The 22,944-nt window shown below is 48.1% G+C and overlaps 1 protein-coding gene across 2 annotated transcripts in view; it reads right to left on the reverse strand.

Moving 5' to 3' along the window:
• Nucleotides 1-4,479: 4,479 nt before the first annotated feature.
• Nucleotides 4,480-22,944, reverse strand: part of RAI2 (retinoic acid induced 2) — a 59,950-nt gene continuing 41,485 nt past the window's right edge. For both annotated transcript variants that reach the window (XM_070502536.1, XM_014832531.3), the window contains exon 2: nucleotides 4,480-6,461. In XM_070502536.1, the coding sequence (XP_070358637.1) occupies nucleotides 4,848-6,437 (1,590 nt within the window). In that variant the 5' untranslated portion in view covers nucleotides 6,438-6,461 and the 3' untranslated portion in view covers nucleotides 4,480-4,847. The remainder of the gene's footprint in view (nucleotides 6,462-22,944) is intronic.

Genomic DNA, 22,944 nt, shown 5'->3' on the forward strand with positions numbered 1-22,944 from the left:
GGTACCAGAGACCCCAGCCACAGATCTTCCTTCCTGATTGTTTCTTGATTAAATTCATTCTTCAAAGAATTTTTGAGCTCCTGCAGTGGGCCAGGTATATGACAGACCCTAGAGATAAAGTAATGGCTCTCAACGAGGGGTGACTTTGCACCGCAGGGGACTCTTGGCAATATCTGGAGACATTTTTGTTGTCACAATTGGGGCGGGGAGAAGGGTGCTACTTGCATTTCATGAGTAGAGACCAGGGATGCTGCTAAACACCCTGCAATGCACAGGACAGTGCCCTACAAAAGAATCATCATCCAGTCCCAAATGTCAGTAGTGCCGAGGTGGAGAAACTTTGCAATAAAGGAATAAGATTCAGTCCCTGCCCTCAAAGAACTTGGTCTGTTCATTGTGACACTTCTTAATACGGCTTGAAATGTGTCATAATGAAAATTCTGCATTGAAAACAACTCCACGTTTCTTATTTAAAGTGATTATAAATAAAACAGAATCTTCAGTACCATTCATGACTGACAGTGTGACGCTATCAATGTAAAGGAGTTCATTACATTCTTACTAATTGACTCAGTTATCAAACCTTAGATTTAAAAAATTATTTAGCAGAGGGAGGGCAGTTTCCAGGTGACCTTTATCATCTTTATCAGCAGAGTGAGGCTGCGCTTTTATTTGAGTGTATATATAGAATACAGTTGGATGGGAAATAACCTACAAGCTGGGTTAATACAGTAAACCTCAACATCCATCTCATTTAACTCGAAGTTGTTCATAATTTCAGCAGGGCAGAACTAAAACCTCATTTTGCTTAGAACTCTCCTGGTCTAATAACAGTTGCAGATGGATTATTTGCACTGTCTAGGAACTAGCTCTTTCAAGCACTCATACATACCACTTACTATAAAATCAACCAATATGTTAATTAAAATAGAATATCAATTTATTAAAATGGTACCCTAAGGACCTCAAATACACCCTATTTTGTTTCGCTGATGTGGGAGGTCAGTTATTTGACCTGGTGGTAGTGAGCTGTTCTGGAAAATTGCCTTTTTTATTTAATGAGGAGTAAAGTCGGCCAGAATGACCTCTAACGCTTTTTTCCCTGCTGTTAAAGTTTTCAGCTTAGCAGCTTTTCAGTGTGGCTTTTAGAGGCTTGGCATCCCCACCCTTCAGCTTGAAATCTCCCCTTTACCATTGTGCCAAGTGCTGCAGGCGTTCCAGTTAACTGGAATGGTCTTGAGAATAATTGAAAAAAAATCTGTAGTTCAGACTCTTCGCTAATTCATACTGGTTTTTGCCCCCAAAGAATCCAAATGCCTGTGGGTTCATTGGGCTTCAAACCCAATATTTAAGAATCATTGCAAAGTACATATTTTTGAGTTGTTGATGCTTAAAAACTGAAAGCAGAAAACTCTTCTGGGCCTCAATTTCCTCACTTGTAAAATGGAATCGAAATCCTTTCCTGCTCTGTTTTATTAATTATGCTATTTATGAAGATGATGACTATATTGACATACTCTCTCAGAAACTGGCTACCTTTCTCTCTCCCCCTTTTTTTCTTCCTTCCTCCCCTCCTCCTTTCCCTCTTTCCCCTCTTCCTTTCTTTCTTCTTCCTCCCCTCCTTCCCTCCTTCTTTCCCTCCTACCTTTTGTTTGGCATTTTCACCATTGCAGACATATTTTTTTGTGCTTGAAGTGTGAGAGTTTTGCCTTTGAATCTAAACAAATCTTTGGGCTCACTTTAGAATTTTCTGCTCACTGTCAGGGACTTCCTTGGTTAGGATGGTAACTATATCCTCTTTAAATATTTCTTTTTTCCTCTAGATCAACTAGTTTTTACTTTACCAGGAGGATCACTACATCCAAATATGGATCTTCGTAACTCGTTCCAATTTTTTATCATTTCCGAACTGAGGCCAGCTGAAGCCATCTTGACAAATCTGAGCAAATATCAACATTCCTGGGGACTAATCCTATTTCCTAAAAGACTCTGAAAGGCTGTTCTTTAGGCTAGTTGGCCCAAACATGTTTTGGGCGAAGAGATGGGAAATTAAGTCATGAGAAAAAAACCTGACGGAAATCCGGCATGGCTGAAACCTGAAAGTGGGTTAGCTGGAGACAGTTGTGAGGGGTGGGGAGCTACGAGTGACCACAACTGTCTGAACCAAGCAGAAAAATGATGGGGCCTGAGAGTTTGCCAGTGGCCCACTCGGTGAGCCCTGTGGCAATCACATGGCTCAGACGAGGAACCTTGGTTCCAGGCTGATGGTTCTTACTTAAGGTTTGTGTGAAAGGCTGCAAACTTCTGACTGGAGAGGGAGCATGGAATGAACTACCAGGGAACCCTAGGCTCACTCTGGCCACAGCAACAAGCCCTTTGCCCTCTCCTGATTCCCTGGCCTACTGGAGGCCAAGTGATTCCAGTTTCCATCAAAGGCTGGACAAGGGGGCAGACAGAGAACGTCACTGTCCCTGTAGCACAACCCTGGTCCTGATACAAGAGCCTTCACAGACCTCAATGGGCAAATCTCTGAATGCTACAGCTAGTCCCCACCACGAGAGCCTCTCCTCAAATCCCCCAGTGATGACGGCAAGGCCCACGAATGGACACGGCTCGGGGTGGGGCGGCCTGTTGCAGGAATCCATTCCAGGGCTGGGGGATAGACGAGGCTGGCTCAACACCCAGGGTTGGCTGTGGAGCCAACATTTCTCACCCAACCAGAGCTGACATCTGAAGAGAAAAGGGCATTTCCAGATACAACAAAGAGGACTTCGTGCTTGAGGTTTATAATGTAAATACAGGCTCCAAATGCCTTCCTTTCTACCTACACGTCACTCAGCTGTAAGCACTTGGTTCTAAAGGGCAAACTGAGAATTCTATTCCCTCAAAGCCAGATAAGCAGCAGCTCTTCCCAGTACACTGTGAAGACAGGGCCCCTGCCGGCTGGTGTAGAAAGGCTGCCTGGCGCTGCAGGAGCAGCAGAAACAGCCACAGACGTGGTAAGCAAAGACATCAGGTGAATGCGAAATGCTAGTCCCTAGGCACATTTGTGTTGGTTGTTTCTGAAACTAGTATACACACGCCAGGCTCAGGAAACGTGGTCAGAAAGCCACAATGGGAGTACAAATGGAAGAAGGCTGCAGCATGTAGAAGCTGGAAGGATGGAGGCCGACTGGTGCCGGAGGATGGGACGAGTTAGCCTGACGAGGAGCAGCTATTCGGTTATTTACTATCGTGTCACACTTTGAAAAAGACATTTTAACAACACGGGAAAAGAGCAGGAGAAAGAAAATCCATTCTAGGTGTATGGTACAGGACCAGCTAAAACTGTAACCCTAGACACGGAGAGCCTGGTAATAAAAGAACAGTCTCCCAACTGCTTTTCCTCCTGCTCGTGTTCAGAGTAACAGCTGGATACATACTAATTGCAAGAAGTGAAAGAAAGAGCTTTAAGTTTAAAAGCAGGCATGCCATAATCAGTCTCTCACCAGCGCAGTTTCAGACACAAGTGTGATGTTCCACCTAGCAGGTCTATTTTAAATGTACACTCACAGTTCCTCATTTGTGTGGGTGGCTTTATGCTGTCAGAGAAGAGCAACGCGCTGTCTCTCCTGCCAGCTGCATCGCTTCCATCCATCAAGAAATGGCATCAACAGGGACTCTCAGCATTTGAGCTGGATCACTTTCTGTTGTGGGGGCTGGCCTGTGCATTGTGGGATGTTTAGCAATGTCCCGGGTCTCAATCCACCAGATGCCAGTAGCATCCCCTCCCCCAGCTGTGACAACCAAAAGTGTCTCCAGGCACTGCCAGATGTTCCCTGGGGGGCACGATCACCCCCAGTTAAGAATTATTGGGCCAAACTAACAAGGAATCACTTTCTCTTCCCTTCCCCACTCCACTCCCAGATATCTCTACCCAGGGCTGGGGACAATTATGAGACATCTCCTAATCCACCCGTAATGGACTTTCCTCTCCTTCTGAGTGGCCTTCGGTCACTGTTTTGACTTGCAAGACTTTCAGTCATTCAGAACAATGCTCTTACTGCCCTTGAAAAGAAGGTCCTTTCCAGCTAAATTCTGGGAGGGGGCGGGGAGGAAGCCGGTAAATTTTCCTTTTAGAGACATTTGTCTGTTTTTGTCCATGAAAAGTTCGGACAGCATTCTACACACCCAGGGCCTCTGTGACCTGGAAGGGGGCCTCGGGTCCTTGAAACTCACCTCCCCACCCCCTCTCTTTGCCACATTTTTACAAATGAAGAAACGAAGGTCTAGCCGGGGAAGTGACTTGCTCAAGGTCATACATATTCCTAATCCTCTTTTTATGGGGCACGGACCAATATGGTTCTTCTTTGCCCAATATGCCCGAAGAGCTTAGTCTCTAAACTCAAACAACTTGTAGTGCTTTACAGGCAACAATTTTGACCAAACTTTGCCAGTTAAGGAATGCAAATTTTTTAAATGATAGAAGACTGCAACCAATTAGTGCAAACAAACATTTATTGTGAAATATTCATCCTACCCTTTATTAGGTATTACATCATCAAAGCACTTTGTGGCAATGAAAATAGCTTTTTTACCCCTCTGATTCACCCAATATTCCATTAAAGCTGCAAAAAATGTGCAATCTGCTTGAAAAATAGGTTGCTCTTATTTATTCATTTGTGAAAAGTCAAAAATTAAAAAAGAAAATGATACTAGCTTACAGGGCCTCTAGAGCCAATTTACCTTCCCACTTCCCAACTACTCCCCCAAATAATTAACAAAGATAATTTGTTTTAAATGCCTTTTTATAAAACCAATGCACCTTTCCCCATATTATAATCATAAAAATTTTAAAAAGCCATTATTTACTTTCTTGGAAAAAAGGTGGCCAGCCGTTGTTTTTTGATTGGGAGCATGTGTATCTCCTGGGAGTTCACTTTCTTTAACTTTATGCTCCGGTTTTTGACAGGTTTCCTAAGGGACTCCATGTTCCCCATGGCCTCTTCTCCTTGGCTGTTGATGTCATAGCCCTGAAGCACGGAGTCTTCTCTTTTGAAGGAGAAGTTTTTGGTGGACACGCCCGAGAGGCCTTTGATCTTGCCACAGAAGACGGCAGGTACAGCGTCTTCCACCGAGACAATCACCTTGGCCACCTGGGACTCGCTCCCAACCTCAATGTTATTTTCAGCCTTGACCTCGCTGCTGGGCTGGAAGGGCTGGCTGAGTGGTTCGGCAGCATCGCTGCTGCCCATGTGGCTATCCATCATGGCCGAGGCCTCACGGGGCGTGGCAGGGCCAAAGGGCATTTCCATGCTGCCGGGAAGTTTCTCCATCAGGGTGTGACCTGGGCTGTCCACTGACCCACTGCTGTCATAAAGTGTCTCAGGGAGAGGCTCAGATTTCCGGTGGGCTGCCAGTGACAGGTCTAGGGCTGCATCTTCCTGACAGATCGGGGGACTGACTTCGCCAGTCTTGAGCCAGGGCACTGACTTCATGGAGAGATCCAGGGCCTCGTTCTCACTCCCCATCTTGATGACTGTGTGGCGGCTGAGCTGGAAGTACTCCCTCGGCTGGATGATGTCAAAGGGCTTTAGTTCCTCCTTCTCTAGAGGGGTCTGGGTGCCTTTAAAGGGGTGCAGGCCAAAGGATGATGGCGCCTTGGGGAAGCTGGGGCTGAACTTGGATTCAGAACTCTGAGGCACGGGGATGGGGATGGGAATGGGGACTGGAACAGGCAAGGGCACGATCACAGGGTAGGGCACCAAGAGGGTGGCCGGTGGGACCAGAGGGGACAAGGGGGAGTTAAAAGGCTGGGGGGGCACAGGGGCATATCCAGGGGGAGGCTGACAGGGTGGGGGGCCGAGAGCACCCTGGGAGGGAAACAAATTCTGGAGCACAGCTTCAAATGGCAACGTGGGCTCCTGTGGCTGGCTGGGGATCCGCAGGTCCAGGAGCTGGGGCTGGGCCTCGGGGTCCTCGGCTCCCTGAAAGAGGTTGTTGTGGATGGCACTGGAGGAGCACGGAGCCTCCTGTGGCAGGACCAGAGGGGAGTTGAGGTGCTGGAAGACGTGCTGCTCCAGCACCACAGGCAGCTGCACGGGGCCCTGCGTGGTCATGACGTAGGTGGCATTGCTGTTAGGGTTGAGCTCTGGTGCGGAGCTTCCCTCCACTTGCATGTGAATGGGCATCACCACCGGGCTCTCCCCGAGGCACAGGGGCTGGAGCACGGTGGCCGCCACCTTCAGAGCCATGCCACTCTGGGACTCGGCTGGGGGGTTCAGAATGGATGGGGCCGGCACGGTCACCAGGGCCTTCTTTACCAGGTCAGTGGAGTTGATGTTCCAGGCCTCAGTGGTGATCAGCTGGGCCATGCCATTCTCTAGTCTGTTATTGGCCAAGGCAGGAGAGGAGTCGGTCATGTCCATGGAGAGGTTCTGAGACTGCAGATCGTCCATCACTCGGCTCCGATGCCACTCGGCCTGCAACACAGAACACACAATGTGAAACTTCCGTCCGAGACTATTTATAATGGCCTTCAGAGCTCTCTCCACATCTTTTATAAGTTTCCATATCTTAGTTCACCAGGGGGCACACCTCTCTCTATGTATACATACGTGTTATGGATATTTCCTAATATATACAAACACACCCATATGATCAGCTGTGCGTGGAGAGCCCCAATTTAACAGACGATTAAGCTATAAACACAGATGATGTAATGACTAAATAGCCAAGTGAGGTTAAACAGAGTATTTTTAAGCCTAATACTCAGCTTATATGTTTAGCCTTCAACAAAAACAAAGTTTCATTCCACATTGCTATATCAGACAGTTAAGATATGCAGAGTTTTGACTTGTTCAAATTCAAATAGGCAGCAAAGACTTCCTTTCCTTCAAGAAAAAAATAAAACCCTGTCACATTAGAATATTCTGTGAAAATGGAAGGGGGCCATCCCAATTATGGAAAGCATTTAAAAAACTCTTTGTGGCAGTAATTCTTCCAAAGAGGCTTGATGAGAGGAATGGCACTGCATTTACACAAGGGTCATTACAGTTGTCTCACTGTCTCCCTCCCACCAGCGACATCCCCTTTCTTCCCAATAATAGGAAAATCCCCTCCACGGAGCAAGGCCAAGATGGGATAACTTGTATGAGTGATCACCAGGTCCAGTGTCACTTTCCCCAATCAGCTCATCTGTCTGACCCGTGACCTCTCCTAACTTCTAGCTGTCAGGAAGAGAGGATGTTGACTACTCTAGGGCTGGGGAAATGGAACACTTGTTGGAAAGAAGCATTCTCAAAGGTGAGATAGGCTCTCTTGATGTCTGTGGCACCTCTGGCTGCCTCCTGAGAGGCCAAAGGAACCCAACTTGGGTGCTTCCTGGAGGAAGCAGGGCTGCAGCCGCGATATGGCTCTCCATGGAAACACGTCCATATTTAGCCTTGTTACCATGGAGAAGGCAGGCACCATGTCTAACTCAGGGATCTGTGCAGCCCTGGAGTCTGGTTGGGCTCAATAATAATTCAATAATCCTCAGTCTCACTGGGCAGGCCTTAGGCAGCTCCAATTCTTGACCTCACCTGTCTGAGCTGTCTAGACGTTAGTCCTGTGGTCATCTCGGCCTCCTCTCCTCGCCCTCAAATTACCAACACAACTTCCAAAACAAGTAAGGGAAGCCACCCGCACATGGTGGGAGTAGAAATAAATAAATGAGGGCTCACTACAGGAAGGCAGCTTTAACAAATGAAGAACTCTGTGATATTTCCAGACAATCAAAACGTGTCAAACGCAAAGAACAAGGAGTTTCTCCAAAGCAGGAGAAGGATGCTGTGCAAACAATTTTGTGGGGAAGGACTAGTGGGTGACACCCTTGGTAGGGTGTACTGTGGTGTCCCTGAGGGAGGGCTCCAGAGCCTGGCTCCCTAGGGCTAGGGTGCCCTCTGGAAACCACCAAGTGACCCAACATGCTCGCCAATAATAACCTTGGGGCACAGTAGAGAGGCAGCCTGCCCCCAGGGAAGCTCAGGGGGCTTGCCCCAGATGAAGGGCCTGGTTTTTCCTGAGAGGAGCGCTTTCTGATTCAGCCCAGAAAACACCATGCCTTCAATACACCATTCATTCATTCTTGCATGCATGCATTCATTCATTCACCCAATCAATTAATTTGCTGCATGCCAGCACTTTGCTAGGGTCTGGAGATGCTGTCATGAGCCACATAGACAAAGTTCCTGCTTTCATGGGGATTATAGCCTAGTCTGGGGCACTTGTCTTTGATCAGACAGAGATTTGCTAGCATGAGAAGGCATCAAAGTCCTGCAAGGAGAGGCATCAACATCAACAGGACAAAGCTTTGTTGGCCACTTGCTCGCAGCTCTGTGAAGGTCCTGGGAACCTAAAGCCTCTTCCAGAAGGGTCTGCCTTGTCCCTCACAGTGGCCAGAACTCTCAGGGAGGGGTGAGAAAAGGTTGAAGGTAAGCTGAGGTGGGACTGGCGAGGACAAGGACAGCAATGGTCAGAGAAGGCACCTGCAGCCACCCATCTGAAGTGGCTTCTGATGGCCTGCGAGGGAACTCACTGCGAGAAGTCAAGACGGGATCTGTGCCATCTTCGGGCTTCCTGTGGGTTTAGGAGCATCCAGCAGTGAGACTGCTTTCTTATAACGGGCTGCACTATCCACACTTCCAGGTGACAGCCTCACTCCCTCTCTGCCTCCCACCTCCCCCCACTCCCACCAAGGGAGAGAAGACAAACTTCTCAGTGTCTCCCCTCCTGCTCCTGGCACATGCCTGCAGCTCAAGTGCCAGCTCTCATGTCTTCCTGGAAACCTCACTCCTCTCCCTTGCTGGCCCTGGTTCTAGGCCTGCTACTCCCCCAGAACCTTCCTGCTCAGAGTGTGAGGAGGGGACCTCACCAGGGTGGGGTGCCTCTCACAGGCCCCTGGTCCTCTCACAAATGGCTGGAGCTAAAACTCATTGAGCATTTGCTGTGGGCCAGGCCCTCTTCTGAGAATGCTAAGAACTTTCTATCCAGTGCCTCATTTAATCCTCAGAACAACCCTACGAGAGAGGTCCTAAAATTATGCCCATTTTACTGATGAGAACACTGATTCCCTAGGAAGGTTAGATAACTAGCCCGAGGTACAATGAGGCTTGGATTAGAGGTCAGGGTCAATCCCAGGCTCTGTCTCCCTGTGGGAGCTGGGACGTCCACACTCGTCCATGCATTTTGTTTCTTGGCAAGAGCTGTCCCCTTCAAGGCTGAGTGCATATGCCTGAAGAGCTGTGCAAGAGAGAGCACTCGAGCGTAAGATTTCTTCAAAGTTGTGTCCAGATCCTTTCCAGAAAATCATGGAACGGTTGGCTCATTCTCTTTTCTCCACCAGAGCCCTCCTCTGTCCCTCTCACTGGGGAAGGAGCCGAAGGGTTGCAAGAGTTCCTATCTTTGGGGAGTGCAGCCCAAAGCAGCTAAGGTTCTGTTATGGAAGGGCTAGGAGGCCTCTACCCTCTCAGCCTCAGCCTTCCTGAGACAGATATCACATGGGTGGGAAGGCATCTGAGGACCCATGAGTTACAGGGAGGCCCTCAGATCCCCTGCTCGGGCCTCAAGTCTCTGGGAACAGGACTGGGGCAAAAGGGAAAGAAAGGAAGCCCTGGGCTAAAATCTCACTTCCACCTCCTGCCACATGACAGCTTTGGACCTGCCTGATTACTCAGCCAAAGTAGGCCCCGTGAGCACCCCTAGCCCCTTCCCTAGGGAGCCACTGGCCCGCTGAGATGAGGCTTGCATTTCCTCCACCACGGACTGAGTACCAGCTCCCCACCAGGTACCATGACCAGTCTCCCCTTGTCATTCACCCTGCCATCAGGCATCCCAACTCTTGGTCAGCAGCTAGGGCGCCTGAGGGTGCCCAGTGCGAGCAGCGTGGGCATCGCTGCTGCAGGAGCCAGTGCTGGAAGCCCCAGCTCTGATGCCCTGGGAATAACAACCAGCTCATGAGATGAGGGTTCAAAGGGCAGGTCTTTGTCTTTGAGGACGAGCCAAGAAGCCAGATAACTACTGATTAGCAAGGGCCTGGGGACATCTTCAAGTCAAGGAGTGTGACAGGAGCCACCAACTAATGCTGAAGTTGAGGGAGCGTGATTTCTTCAGAGGTGACAGGGAACGTTTTGTTTGGGTTTTTCAAAACATCATTTGCAAATAGGTTTAAATGCGGTCACTCGTCCATTCCATCTTTGCCCATTATCACTGGGGGCATGGGTGGGGGTTGGTAAGCGAAGGCAGTGTGGCTGGGTGGGAAGTGGGCAATCTGGATCTGCAGGTCGCTGGAGACCCTCACTCTCTTGGGCGTTGGCCAGTTGCTGGGGCTGGAGGGCTGGAGGCTAGATGGAGACTCTGGGGAAAAGTCTCAGGGCCCGGGGAAGATGGGGAGGTGGGGAGGGCTTGCGTGGGGCAGAAGTCAGGCTCAGAAACCTGGGAGGGTAACAAAATTGTTATCTGAACCCCTCATCTAACTGTCACAAAGATCTAAGCTTACATCTCTATCCTCTTCCTGACCCTGTTTACTGATGAGGAAACTGTGACCCAGAAAGGCTGACTAAAACTCACCCAAGGCCATTTATTACAGAGCTCACCATGCTGTCACTACAGAAAGAGCAGAGGGTCAGGCCCCACAGCTGCCATAGAGGGTAACATGGCAGCCACCCGCCTTCACCAGCCAGTGGGAGACTCTGCTGAGACAGTAGTTGCGAAACCACTTTGTGGACAGTGAAGAGTCTGATGGGGGTGACATGGGAATGAATTCATCCTGGGTTCCTGTGTTTCTCTGACACACCCAGAAAAAGAAAACCAAAGCAAAGCAGCATGCACGCTGCTTTCCTTATAAGGATTTATGTTCGTGAAGAAGCCAACCTGGAGCCGAACTCCTGGCAGTCAGTCAGTGACCCGCCCCACATCTGCACCCACCAGGTACCCCCACAAGCCATGCCCACCTCTCAAGCCTCCTGCTTCCAGAGCTTTGCAGAAAGCACTCATTTCACCCTATGGACCTCTGTACAGACTGATGTTTTTATAATGAGGATTCATTTAAGGCGTAATTTAAAAAACGAAAACACTTGATTTAGACTATTCTCTAAATCCTAGAGTCTATTTCCTTCTGAGCATTTAACACTAAGTCACACACACACAAGTAACCTAATACCCTCAGCCCTGATGCCCACAACCATATCCTAAACGATCCCAGGGGGCCCCCTGAAGAGCCTGCACCAACTAAAATTGAAGGAAGTTCAGAATGTGGCTGTGAACCCCACACTGACCCAGAACAGGGTCCTCGAGACCACCTCAGGCAGAGCCTGGTTTCTGAGCTGGGAATTTGAACAAAAGCCTGGGGCATGCCGGGAGCCCCTCTCAGAGGCTTAGATTGCCTTCCGGAGAGGGGCTTGATTTTATCTTGTGAATTGAAAGCATTTTCACCACAGAACCAACTATCAAGACGACCACAAGGCCCCCAGTCTGCAGTGCCAAGCACCCCTGAACAAATGCTTTAGGACTGGGTACCTGAGTATAGTGGGCAGGGGTTACCTCATAGCAACTCAAGCCAGGGGCCACTACCAGCTTGGGGGCCCTGTGAGGCCCCTGGGACTACCTAAGCGAGGTCACTGGAAGGCAAACTCAGCCTCAGGGGAAGCCGTCTTAGAGATCTGGGCTATATTGGGCAGATTCCAACTCCAGGACCCAGATGCTCCAGTGCAGCCTTCAAAATCTCCTCCTCAGGCCTCCCCCCCATGCAGGAGTTCTGGAAAGACGGGGGCCCTGGCCCTGCTCCTGGGGACAACCCCTTCAGCACCAACAGCCTACAGATATGACTTTCTCTCCTCTTCCACTGAAATAAGCTCTAGATTTTTCTATCAAGAGAAAATTCTTCTTCTAAAACACGCATTAAAAACAAATCCTGATAATTTTCTCAAGATACCCATTTTCCAACTATAAAATATCGACAGTTTTGGTTTTTATGGAGCCTGTAGGCAGTCATCAATTATTTCAGGTCAAAACTGGGTCGTCTACGTCCTTGTCGCTCAAAGTGGGGTTCTTGAAGCAGCAGCAGTAGCAGCTTCTGGGAACTTGCTAAAAATGAAGAATCTCAGGCCCCACCCCAGACCTCTTGTACCAGAATCTGCATCTCGACAAGCTCCTCAGTGATTTGTATGCACGTTCAAGTTTGACAAGTCCTGGCTTAGCAGGGGTTCTCAAACTGCCGTACATTAGAATCACTTGGGAGCTTTAAGAAATACCAATGCCTGGGCCCCACCGCCAAGGCTCTGATTTAACTGGCCTGTGGTGCAGCCAGGACGTTGGGATTTTTAAAAAATTCCCTAGGTGATTCTAATGTGTGGTCAGGTTGGGAACCTTTAAGCAAAAGGTCAGGGAACAAGGCAGCTGGCCAGCCAAGCTTCTTGGTGGCTGATCTTGCTTCTCGCTTCACAGAGAAGACTAAAGCCATCAAGCCTGAATTCCCTCAACTTCCCCCCTGGCCCTCACAGTATCTCCCCAGGCCCCCCCTACCCCCAGGAAAACATGAGACGTCTCCTCCTCTTGAAAGGCTGACTTCCCTGGGACCTCCGCTGAGAATCCTGCCCCTCTTCCGGTCGCACCCTATTCTGAGTCTATTTTCTGCTTTCCACCTGGTACTTCAACTACACCCTCAATGACTGACCTCATTCTGTATAAAAATCACCAGCCACTTACTATGAGTTAAATGAGCAAAGCATAATTTTCGTCTTTTAACACAACTTGGATATGGTTTCATGATATGCACTAAATATCTAAGTAATTCCAACTGGGTAAACAATGGTTTTGCTCTTCTCATAGTGTGTAATAATTGTCAATTACTTGTCCCAGTGATTAAATTTTCTGAGCTTTAAACATCAGCCCAGGGCCTTTCTATTGAAGCTGTGAACATAATTACCACATGAATGTATTCCCAAATTGGTTAAAATACAGAGAATACACAAAATAGTCGCCCACCTTATGGCCAATTGCCTTTTACATCCAGAGATCTAAACAGCCCTCCAAGAGGAATACGACCTCCCAGGTTAGCCTTGGAAATGAGCTCCCCAACGTGTTACTTACTTTATTACAACATTGGCGGCCGTGCAGTTTACAACTGAGTCTCCCCTTCGTGAAGATGGGCAGTGGCTGTGGGGAAGTTCTGCCAGAGAGGACACGGGGCAAACCTTAGCTTTGATGTGATATTGGTGAAAAATGGAAGAGGTGGGCGAGCCAGGCAGGGCACGTAGTGGGCCTGAGCATCATAAACTGGCCATTGACACCAGGGTACTGCAAGGTCTTCCCAGGCAGCAGGGTTGGGCCCTCCCTGGGGTTCCATAAAACGAATTTATGTTCGTTTTATCATCTCATCCTTTTAATTCCCATTTTTCTATTTTATAGCATATGTAATAAATAAATACAGGAAGACATATATAATTTAATAATATATGTGTGCATGTGTGTGTGTATGTGTCTTGAGGGGGTGTTCAAATTTTTTTTTCTGACAGGAGTGCAAGAATGAAAAAGTTGCGACTCAGCAGGAGAGATGAAGCTCTCAAGGCCCTGTGAGACTTCCAGGGTCCCTGTGCCTGAACAAGTCTTGGGATCACTGGCCAAGTTTACCCCTCCCATTTTGCACAGCAGGAAGCTGAGGTTCAGAGGTTGAGTGAGGCTCAGAAATTGTAGAGTAGACTGACTCCCAGACCTGGGCTCCTTCAAAAGCACAATCCCTCACTCCAAATTTGACTTGAATCTAAAGGGTCCCTTGCTACATCTGTCATAAGCAGCATCAAACACCAAAGTATACGGGATCGTCTGATTCACCCACCAAAATGTCAAATAGAGTTTGATGGGTGAAGAGCTTGATAAAAAAGATGAAATAAACACTTGAGTCTGTGATCCCTAATTGACAAGTGATTGAAATAGAAGAGATGAGATTCAAGATACACACCTGAACTTTTCACGACTGCAGGAAAGTCATTTTATGTCCCTGAGACTCAGTTTGCTCTTCTGTAACATGAGGTACTGCCCCACTCCCACAGTGGGGTGGTAAGTTAACTCAGGCCTCCCATGAGTGAGTGGTACCTGCTGGGAAGAATTATACCTGGCCTTCTAGGAATTTCTGTGGGCCATGAAAGATGACCAAGTGTGGGCATTCACGGAGAATTGGTGGGAAGAAGGAAAGTGCACAAAGGGGTAGGAGGTGGGGCGGTTCTGGGCCACTCCCATGACCACTGAGAAGACTCCACTTCTCATTCTCCCAACTCCGAAGGCCACAGGAGGGATGAGGGGAGCATCCTGGAGGGAGGGACCAGAAATGGTGAAGAGAGAGAAGTTCGGGAAACAAGGTAGGTTCTGGGAGTTCTGGTCTGTCTTCAAACCAGGCCAGGGGAAAAGTGAAGGCTGAAAGAAAGGGAGAAGGTAAGAATACCACTTCAGCATCTGTCAGAGCCTGCTTTGTCTCTCTTGGGACTCGACTTCCCATAGCAGGGCAATGACTGGGTGGAAGACATCAGAGCACTGGCAAAGAACCCACTAGATACCAAACATACCTACTCTGTGGTCTCTGCAGGGTCTCACGTTAGGGCTGGGTCTCGCCAAGTAACCAACTGGTGGAAAAGAGAAATATTAAAGCTGGACAGGGGCTGGCCCCGTGGCCGAGTGGTTAAGTTTGTGCACTCCGCTTTGGCAGCCCAGGGTTTCAGCAGTTTGGATCTTGGGTGCAGACATGGCACCACTCATCAGGCCATGCTGAGGCGGCATCACACATGGCACAACTAGAAGCACTCACACTGGAATATACAACTGTGTACTGGGGAGCTTTGGGGAGAAGAAGAAGAAGAAAAAAGGAAGATTGGCAATAGTTGTTAGCTTAGGTGCCAATCTTTAAAATAAATAAATAAATAAAAATAAAGCTGGACAGATCCGAAGGCTACAGGGAAAACTTCACAACTAGAGCCAACAGCTCACAGGCCTGGTTTTCTATCATGGGTGGCCTTTGCTGGGTTCTACCACAGCACAAGAGGGATCCAGAAGGCCAGCTGGGGAGGGCATCATGGGGTTGCCCTGCCTCCTTTCTCGCCCAGGGGAAGAGTGTCAGATGTCTTTGCATTTACGATCTCATTTCATGCTCCCGATTACCTCTAGCCTGCCCATAAAGGACGTACGGTGGCCCTTGGGCCGTGCAGGCCTGGGTGTGGGGCTGGAATAGGGAACTAGGTTCGTGTCCATTCATTTATTTTTTCAAAAACTATCTGAGCACCTACTGTGTTCAGGCACACATCTCCTATTCCTCCATCCTGGTGCTGTTTTCTCCATAAGCTCATCGCCTTCTCTCAGCTCAATTCCCAAAGTATTAACCAATCGATATTGTCTCCGGGTTATCTGCTTCTAACTGGGCTCCTTCAAGGCCCACATTTCTTGCAGAGATAAAGGAGTAAGTCTTTAAAGGAAGAATGCCAGCCCCTAGACAGCGATGGAAAGAGATGCTAGTGCAATGGCCTCTCTCAGGTAGAGAAGAAATGCTTATTTTCCAGAGAGGGCTGCCCTGAAACGAAGAGGACAAAGTGCCCTCCTCAAGTCTTGGTGGACCTCAGTGGAAGGTGACAGGCACACCTCAGAATCGTAGGAGAAAATCATGGAGAACTGTTATTGGTGGCAGGGGTCATCACCTGGACAGTGGGCTGTGAGAGTGAGTGTCTGTCCCTGCATTTGGCTGAGACTCCACAGCCTTCGGCTGGACACACAGAACCCCAAACACCCTCAGGCGCTGGTGTCAGAGCAGCCATCTTGCGCAGGAGCACAGGTCACATTTAAGGTCTCAGGCCAGGGCCTATCATCTTAAAAAGCTATGATTTTTGGAGACTTTTCTGGCAATAAAGAAGCCTGTTAAATATGGAACAAAGGGGGGGGGGAACCTGCCTCTGGAAGAGAAAATACTTCTAATTAGATTGAGATACAAAGGTTACATTTTTGTTCTGGGAAAAGGACTGTTTATAATCCTGTGTCATTAGCAGGACATTTTCCAGAGACTAGTGTGCCAGAAATAGACCATCTAAGGGGTCACTGGAAAGAAGGGGTGTAGATTTGTAAAGTACAAAGGACTGGAGTTCAGATTTTCCCTTTCTCCTAACGCATGTGAGCCCCTCACCAATCACTGGCATGGAAATAGTGCCAGCCTCACCCCGGGGCACTGGGCCCCGGTGAGAGTGGTCAGAAGTATAAGCTCTGGACTCAGACAGGCGTAGGTTCAAATTTCAGCTCTGCCTAACTTTGCTAGCTGTGTGGCCTTGGGCAAGTTAGTTCTAGGCCTCAGTTCCCCTCTGTGCAAAATGGAGATGAAAAAAGGACCCGAGGTGGTTGTACTAATTAAAGGAAATAATCTATGTAAAGTACTTGGTGCAGTGCCTGGCACATTGAAAGTGCCAATAAAACATGGCTATCACCATCATCATTGCCACCATTGTCATTATCATTGTCTCCATCTTCATCAATATCATTCTCTCTGTCATAACCATCATTATCATATCACCATCGTCATCATTATCGTTGTCATCTCATCACTGGCATCACTGTTATCATTATCAGATCCACTGCCCGTATTTCCTCTGAGAATCTTAAGTACCATTACAAATGCTCCCAATGGTTTTTCTACGTTCAGTTCCCAGGTTAAAACCCTGTTTGTTCAAAGGTGAATTTAAAATCAGTGCTAGGAACTGGAAAGGCATTTACCATAGAATTAATGTTACACCTGATGGTGAGGTTTCCACAAAAACTCACTTAACCCCCAACGTAGCTGAAATATTGAACATTTGCAGTGAAAATAGAAAACAACACTGTTGCACTACTGGAAATGAAAGACATTGGGAAAACAATTAAATAAATACAAAAATCTATTTCTCTTTAAGGCTGAAAGGCTGGGGGAGAAAGAAGAGGTGGCCAGAGCCTTTAGTATCTTGAATATGGACTCATGAGCATCTGGAAGTTTCCGAAGTTCCCGCTGATTGGCTCTGATGCATAATTTCACTTCAGATCCTACAGTTTTCCTTCTCCTTGATACAAGGGCCTAAGTAGCTCTCCTCTCCTGCTTATCAGAGGGATTAGAGTCATTTTCTCACTCACAAGAGGAACAAAAACAAGAGAGGATGGAAGAGGAGAGGAAGAGGGTAAGGACAAGAGGGAGAGTCAACGCGGAGGGATTTTCTGACACAACTGGGCAAAAGTTGAAGGAAAGAAGTGGGGAGAAAATTAAAAAGCACGTGTAGGTCCAAATGAGAGAGGTTCTCAGCTGAAAGAAATAAAACAGAGAAACTGAGGAAAGCTGTGAGAAAAGCATTGAATGAGCATTATTCAGCTGGCCACAAGGGGACGCTGTGGAGCTATAACAGCTTGGTTGCTGCACAGTATGGTGGACGGAGAGGTGGGCCAGGAGCTTCTCAGTAGCAGGAAGACATGGGGAAAATAAGAAATTGTTCACCAGGACTAGAGGTACATAAGGAAGGTGATCCAAATTTGGAGAAAGCTTCTCCCATGCTTTTAAAACCATCAAGTACATTCACTTGTGCCTTGGCTGTGCTGTCAGTCCCCCCCCAAAAATGTAGATTTATCTTCTTTTGGTGCCTGATATTCATTTTTGCCTACCCCTTGCCCCTTCTTGGGCAGTCAGAATTGAGTTTCCTCCATCAAAATTGGGTTTTCCAGAAAGAAGCTGATGAACTCACTCTCACTGAGGTCTACGACTGATAAGTTCAACAATTGTTTCCTTTACTGGCATAATAAACATAATTTTGTCAGTGATAAACCTATAGACAAAGAAATGAAACCCTAATTGAGGGATTTCAGATACCAATCATGGGGAGGGACCTTCCTAACTATCTTGAAATCTCTCCATAGAGACAAGAGCCTACAACTGTGACCAAGTTTGCTGGCTCCATTAAAAGGCACTTGAGGTTTAAAAAAGGGGGTAGGATATGGCCTCAACCTTTGGGCACTCAGAGCTAAGAGAGGAAGTGAATTCTTCATTCTTTCATAGATTCAATCAACAAACACTTATTGTTCACCCACTAGGAGCCTCATGAGTATGTGCGTCCCGGGTCCAGAGATTTGAGCAGTGTCTGGAGCTGTCCTTAATTCATGGTACAGTGCCCTGTTACTGAACTGGCTATTTCTTGAAACTCTAGTTTCTGTCATACCAGGTTTCCATGCAGAAGTTAGGGATTCTCAAAGGACTGTGCCCTGACACACAACATGCTACTGCGGTACTACAGCCACAGTGGAAACTTAATGACCATCACCAATGATGGTGGACCTCATGAGAGGGGTGGAGCGGGGAGGCTGTTGGTTTCTGGTGAACCCAGCTGGCTAGTTGTCTTAGTTTGGGTTCCCCCACAAACAGACTGATTTGAGTGAAAGTAGTTTCTTTGTGAGAAGATGCCGGAAAACACCAGTAGAGGAGTGAAGCAGTGAGACAGGGAAAGGAAGGAAGCCAATTTATCAAGTAAGTTACCACTGCAGGCAACTGAGCCTCAGTTCCACTGGGGGATGCTGGGAGACAGTGGAGAACACATGCCTTGGAGTTGGGCCATTTATTCACCGACGCCCATCCATCACAGGTCAACCCTCATCCATCACAAGTCTAGGGCTGCTTCTGGACGATGTGTTAATTCCTAGGCTCTTCCAGCTATCACAGCATGAAGGCCTAGTGCGCTCCTGTGAACAAAAATAAAGTCCTCAGGGAGAGTCACAGATATTTTCAGTAAGAAGCCTTTGGGGTATAGTGCCCAGTCTGAGGGCACATGGGGGCAGGGCACCAACCATGTCTGCTACACCAGCCATGCCCTGGAAAGTTCCAGAGATTATTATGTGAAGACCCAAATGTCACCAATTCAGGCCACCACGACTAGGTGTTTCCCCAATGGGTGGCACTTTCTACGACCCCTGTGAAGAAGACACTCCGTTATGATAACAATCTCCGAGCCACAGAGGGACCAGCCCATGAGAGGTGTGCCTCGAGAACTCGTAAAGAGCCAGGCACACAAGGAAGCCAGAGATGGCTCTTTCCAAAAGCAAAATGGTCCAGAGATGGTCAGCTTGGCTAACGTGTTCCTTTGCTAGAATATAACTGGGGCCCTCGAGAAAATTCTTTTAATCATATTTGTGCTGGCTGGAATACAAGATGTCCCTGGATGAGTCACAGAGGGAGTTTCTCTTCTGGTGATCTTGCGTTCCAACTCAGGGACCAAAAAACAATAAATAAACAAATGCCACTTCACTTCACCAGCTGCATACTGCCTAATAATAATAATAATAATAATAATAACAACCTCAACCTGAGAAGTACTCAGATAATGCAAGAAGAAGAGGGCTGGGAGTGCTCATCTTTTAAACAAGGAGCCTTCTTTCTGGAATTCTGTTCTGTCAGAAGCACTCCTCTGCCTGGTGGTGAGCTCTCAGGAGCAGAACAACGCATTCTGCAGAATCTTAGGGCTGGTGAGTCTTTTGAAGTCCTATAAATTCACTATATTTATCTTAAAGCAAGAATCGTGGTTACAGCTAATAAAACAAACAATGCAAGGTTGGGATGGGGGAAGGAAGAATCTGTTGTGTAATATCTGGCTAGTTGACAATGAAGATTATAGGTGTTATTTCCTAATTTCTTTCAGGGAAGAGTTCTTCTGGAATGCGTGTGTTTACACACACCCCACGGTGGGCGAGTAGGAATGAGGTCACCTGTTGTCCCTCTAACACTCAAAGCAGAATTCATATCAATTCTACTTTGTCCTCACCTGTTCCACCTCTGAGTTTCAGTCATCAAACTTTTATTCTTGGAGGTGACATGTGAACTGGGCCTTGCCACATGGGGAGGATTTCAGCAGAGGAGATGGTGCAATGGAGGGGATGTGATTTCCAGAAGCACAGAAGGAAAGGCACAAGAGGCAAGGTGTGGGGTGAGGCCAGCAGGCTGGGTGGCTGGAGCCCAGGGCTGGTGAGGGGTTGAGGGAGAGACAGGGTGCTGTGAACCTCAAAAGGGGTGGCTGGCTCTTCCAAAGGGTATTAAAAGTTACCCTTCAGCAATGTACCTTGTGTCCCAGAGGATTGCCAACTCAACCAACACAATTTCGGTGTCTTCACAGCCCTGATGAACAGGAGGCCATGAGTCAGTAGTTTGGTTGGGAGGAAACGAAAAAGTAGACTAATTTTCAGGGTTTTGCTAGCTCCCTCTTCTCTCTCTTTCTCTCTCTCTCACACACTCACAACATGATAATAATAAACTATTTACTAAGAATTTACTTATTATGTGCCAGACACCCTGCTAGATATTTTACATTCATTTTCTCAGAAACCCCGGCAGATCGGTATCACCTTGGTGTGAACTGGTTTGTTGATTTTTTTTTCCAGGAACTGAGCCTGTAAATCCCCAGAGAATGGTTGTTTTGATGGGAGGGAGGGACAGAGCTTTCCAGAACATGAACAACATTCAGTGCAAGGAAGGCACGTCTGGGAGAGATGGGGAAAAGAGAGGGCAAAGGTTTCTGGCACCATTTGTGGGGGCAGGTAGGGGTGGGGAAGGTCAGTAAGGAGAGAGAAATGGAAAGCGTCTTCTTGCCTCTGACTAGCCCTGAGCTCCCCCTCCACCATTGCCACTGCAGTCAGTCAGTACTGGCCCCTGAAGGACACAGGAATTCCTATTTCTTTTTTGAAGCACAACTCTTTCTTCCTCAATGGAATCCCAGGCAGGTGTTCATTCCCATCCTTCACAGGAATATATTTCATCTGTGGCTGACTGGCCGGCTGTTTAGCATATCCATTTCCTCTTCTGCCTGGACTACATTTCCCAGCCTCCTTTGTAGTTAGGTGTGGCTATGTGCCTGACTTCTAGTCAACAGAATGTGGGTGGAAGTGAAGAATGCTACTTCCAGGCCTGGTTCCTACAAGCCTTCCACTCATGATGCTCCAATCTCTTTCTCCTTCCCTCAGCTTGATGCACAGGGATCTCTTGGAAGCCACCTGATGAAGACAGTGGAGCCACAAGATGGAAGGGCCTGTATGCTTGAATCATGGCTTAGAGGAGAGCCACCTGCCATCAGGAACAGCCATCTGGGGCTTTCTGTGCATGCGAAATAAACTTCTATTGTGTTTGAGTCATGACACACTTCCGATTTGTCCGTAACAGCAGCTACCCTTACCTTAACTGACACAGTGCTTCCTGGGACCCACTCTGTGCACGGGGAGCGCTAGAGACAGGCTGACTTGCAGCCTCAGAGCACAGTGAAGCCCGCTCACTGAAAACCAGAACTGCAGGAGCAGCTCAAGCGCCCAGAGCCCAATTCTGAGCTTCCATGTGCTAACTTTTCTGCACCAAAAGCACTGACACTCTTGGCTGTTCTTCCTGACTTGAATCGATTTATTAACGTGGGTTTGGGACCATTCTTTGCTTGGTTACTGCATAAATATCCACTGAAAGAGTCCATTTCATTGGCATTCATAGAGCTGGCAGGGTTGGGAGGGGGCAGGGTGAGTGGAGCTGCCTTCAGAGAGCAGAAAGAGGCAGGCCCTTCAGCAGCCTTCCTCCCTAGAGACCCACAGGCCACCCTCAGGGTGTGAGCGGGTAGGGGTATGGGAGGGAGAAGCAGCAGGGCAAACAGACCCTGGAAGCTGTTGCGCCTGGCATCTGGCCAGAGGAAACTGCTGGGACCACAACACCCCTTCTCTCTTTGTACCATTTGATGTTTTGCTGGTTTGCGGAGCAGAGAGGCCTGGGATCTCTGCCCTTTCCCCAGCACACGGGATTCTTTATAGGAAAGGTCTCCGTGGATTTTCCTTTCGAGGAGCTCAGCATCTATGGCTCAAGGGTCTGGGGCCAGCTTTCCCTTAGTGCCCTACATAACTGATTTTCTAGGTAAAGACTGCTCATTCAAAAGTATCCTCCCCTCCACCGAATGCTGAAGTTTCACCACTAGCAAGCTCTTGCCTTGTGTTCAACATTACTGTGCCCTTTCTGGGTTCCTCTCCAAAATACTGGTCTAAAAACTCTGGGTCATTGCCACATTGGAGCGAACTGATGAGAACACTTTCTACACAGTAGGGGCACCCCTGCCTATAGTGGGACATCTCCTGTCTGTGACTTAGGTGAAGCCCTAACCCAGTCAGCCAGTGATGTCATCAAGCATACACACCCCGGGGTGGTCAGCTGAAGTTCTAATCAGGAAGGCCCCATCCCCAGGCTGCTACTGGAGTTCTAGTTATCTGTTCATCTCTATCAGTACTTAAGTCATGGCTACAGAGCACAGTGAACATTAGAAATGTTCTGGGCTGGCCTGGTGGCACAGCGGTTAAGTGCACATGTTCTGCTTTGGCGGCCTGGGGTCTACTGGTTCGGATCCTGGGTGCGGACATGGCACCGCTCATCAAGCCATGCTGTGGCAGGCATCCCACATATAAAGTAGAGGAAGATGGGCACATATGTTAGCTCAGGGCTAGTCTTCCTCAGCAAAAAGAGGAGGGTTGGCTCAGGGCTGATCTCCGCCCCCCCCCCCACCAAAAAAAAAGAAAGAAATGTTCTTTTGGTGGTGAAATGAGTGGCTTGATGACTATAAGAAATGGGTAAAATTAGTGATATTCAAGATATATGGATTAGCCAAAATATTCTAGAGGTGCTCCCTACCCTTGTGTGCATAGGGTTGGAGAATCTGGGAAAGCCCACAGCTAGCACCCCCCTGGATGGCTCTGATGCTTGCCACCTATGTGGTCCCATGCCTGGTAACTGGTTTTGGAGGATTTCCGGTTGCCTATGCCAACTAGAAGGTAACAAAATTCTGCCTTGGAAATGTTGTTGTATCTGCGTTGAGTGGAGCTTTCACACTGTGTGTGGTCACAGCAGCTGAAAGGACAGCCGGCTGGGACTCTCTAGCACAGGGAACT

This window comes from Equus asinus, chromosome X, assembly GCF_041296235.1.
Source record: "Equus asinus isolate D_3611 breed Donkey chromosome X, EquAss-T2T_v2, whole genome shotgun sequence".
Taxonomy (NCBI): Eukaryota; Metazoa; Chordata; class Mammalia; order Perissodactyla; family Equidae; genus Equus; species Equus asinus.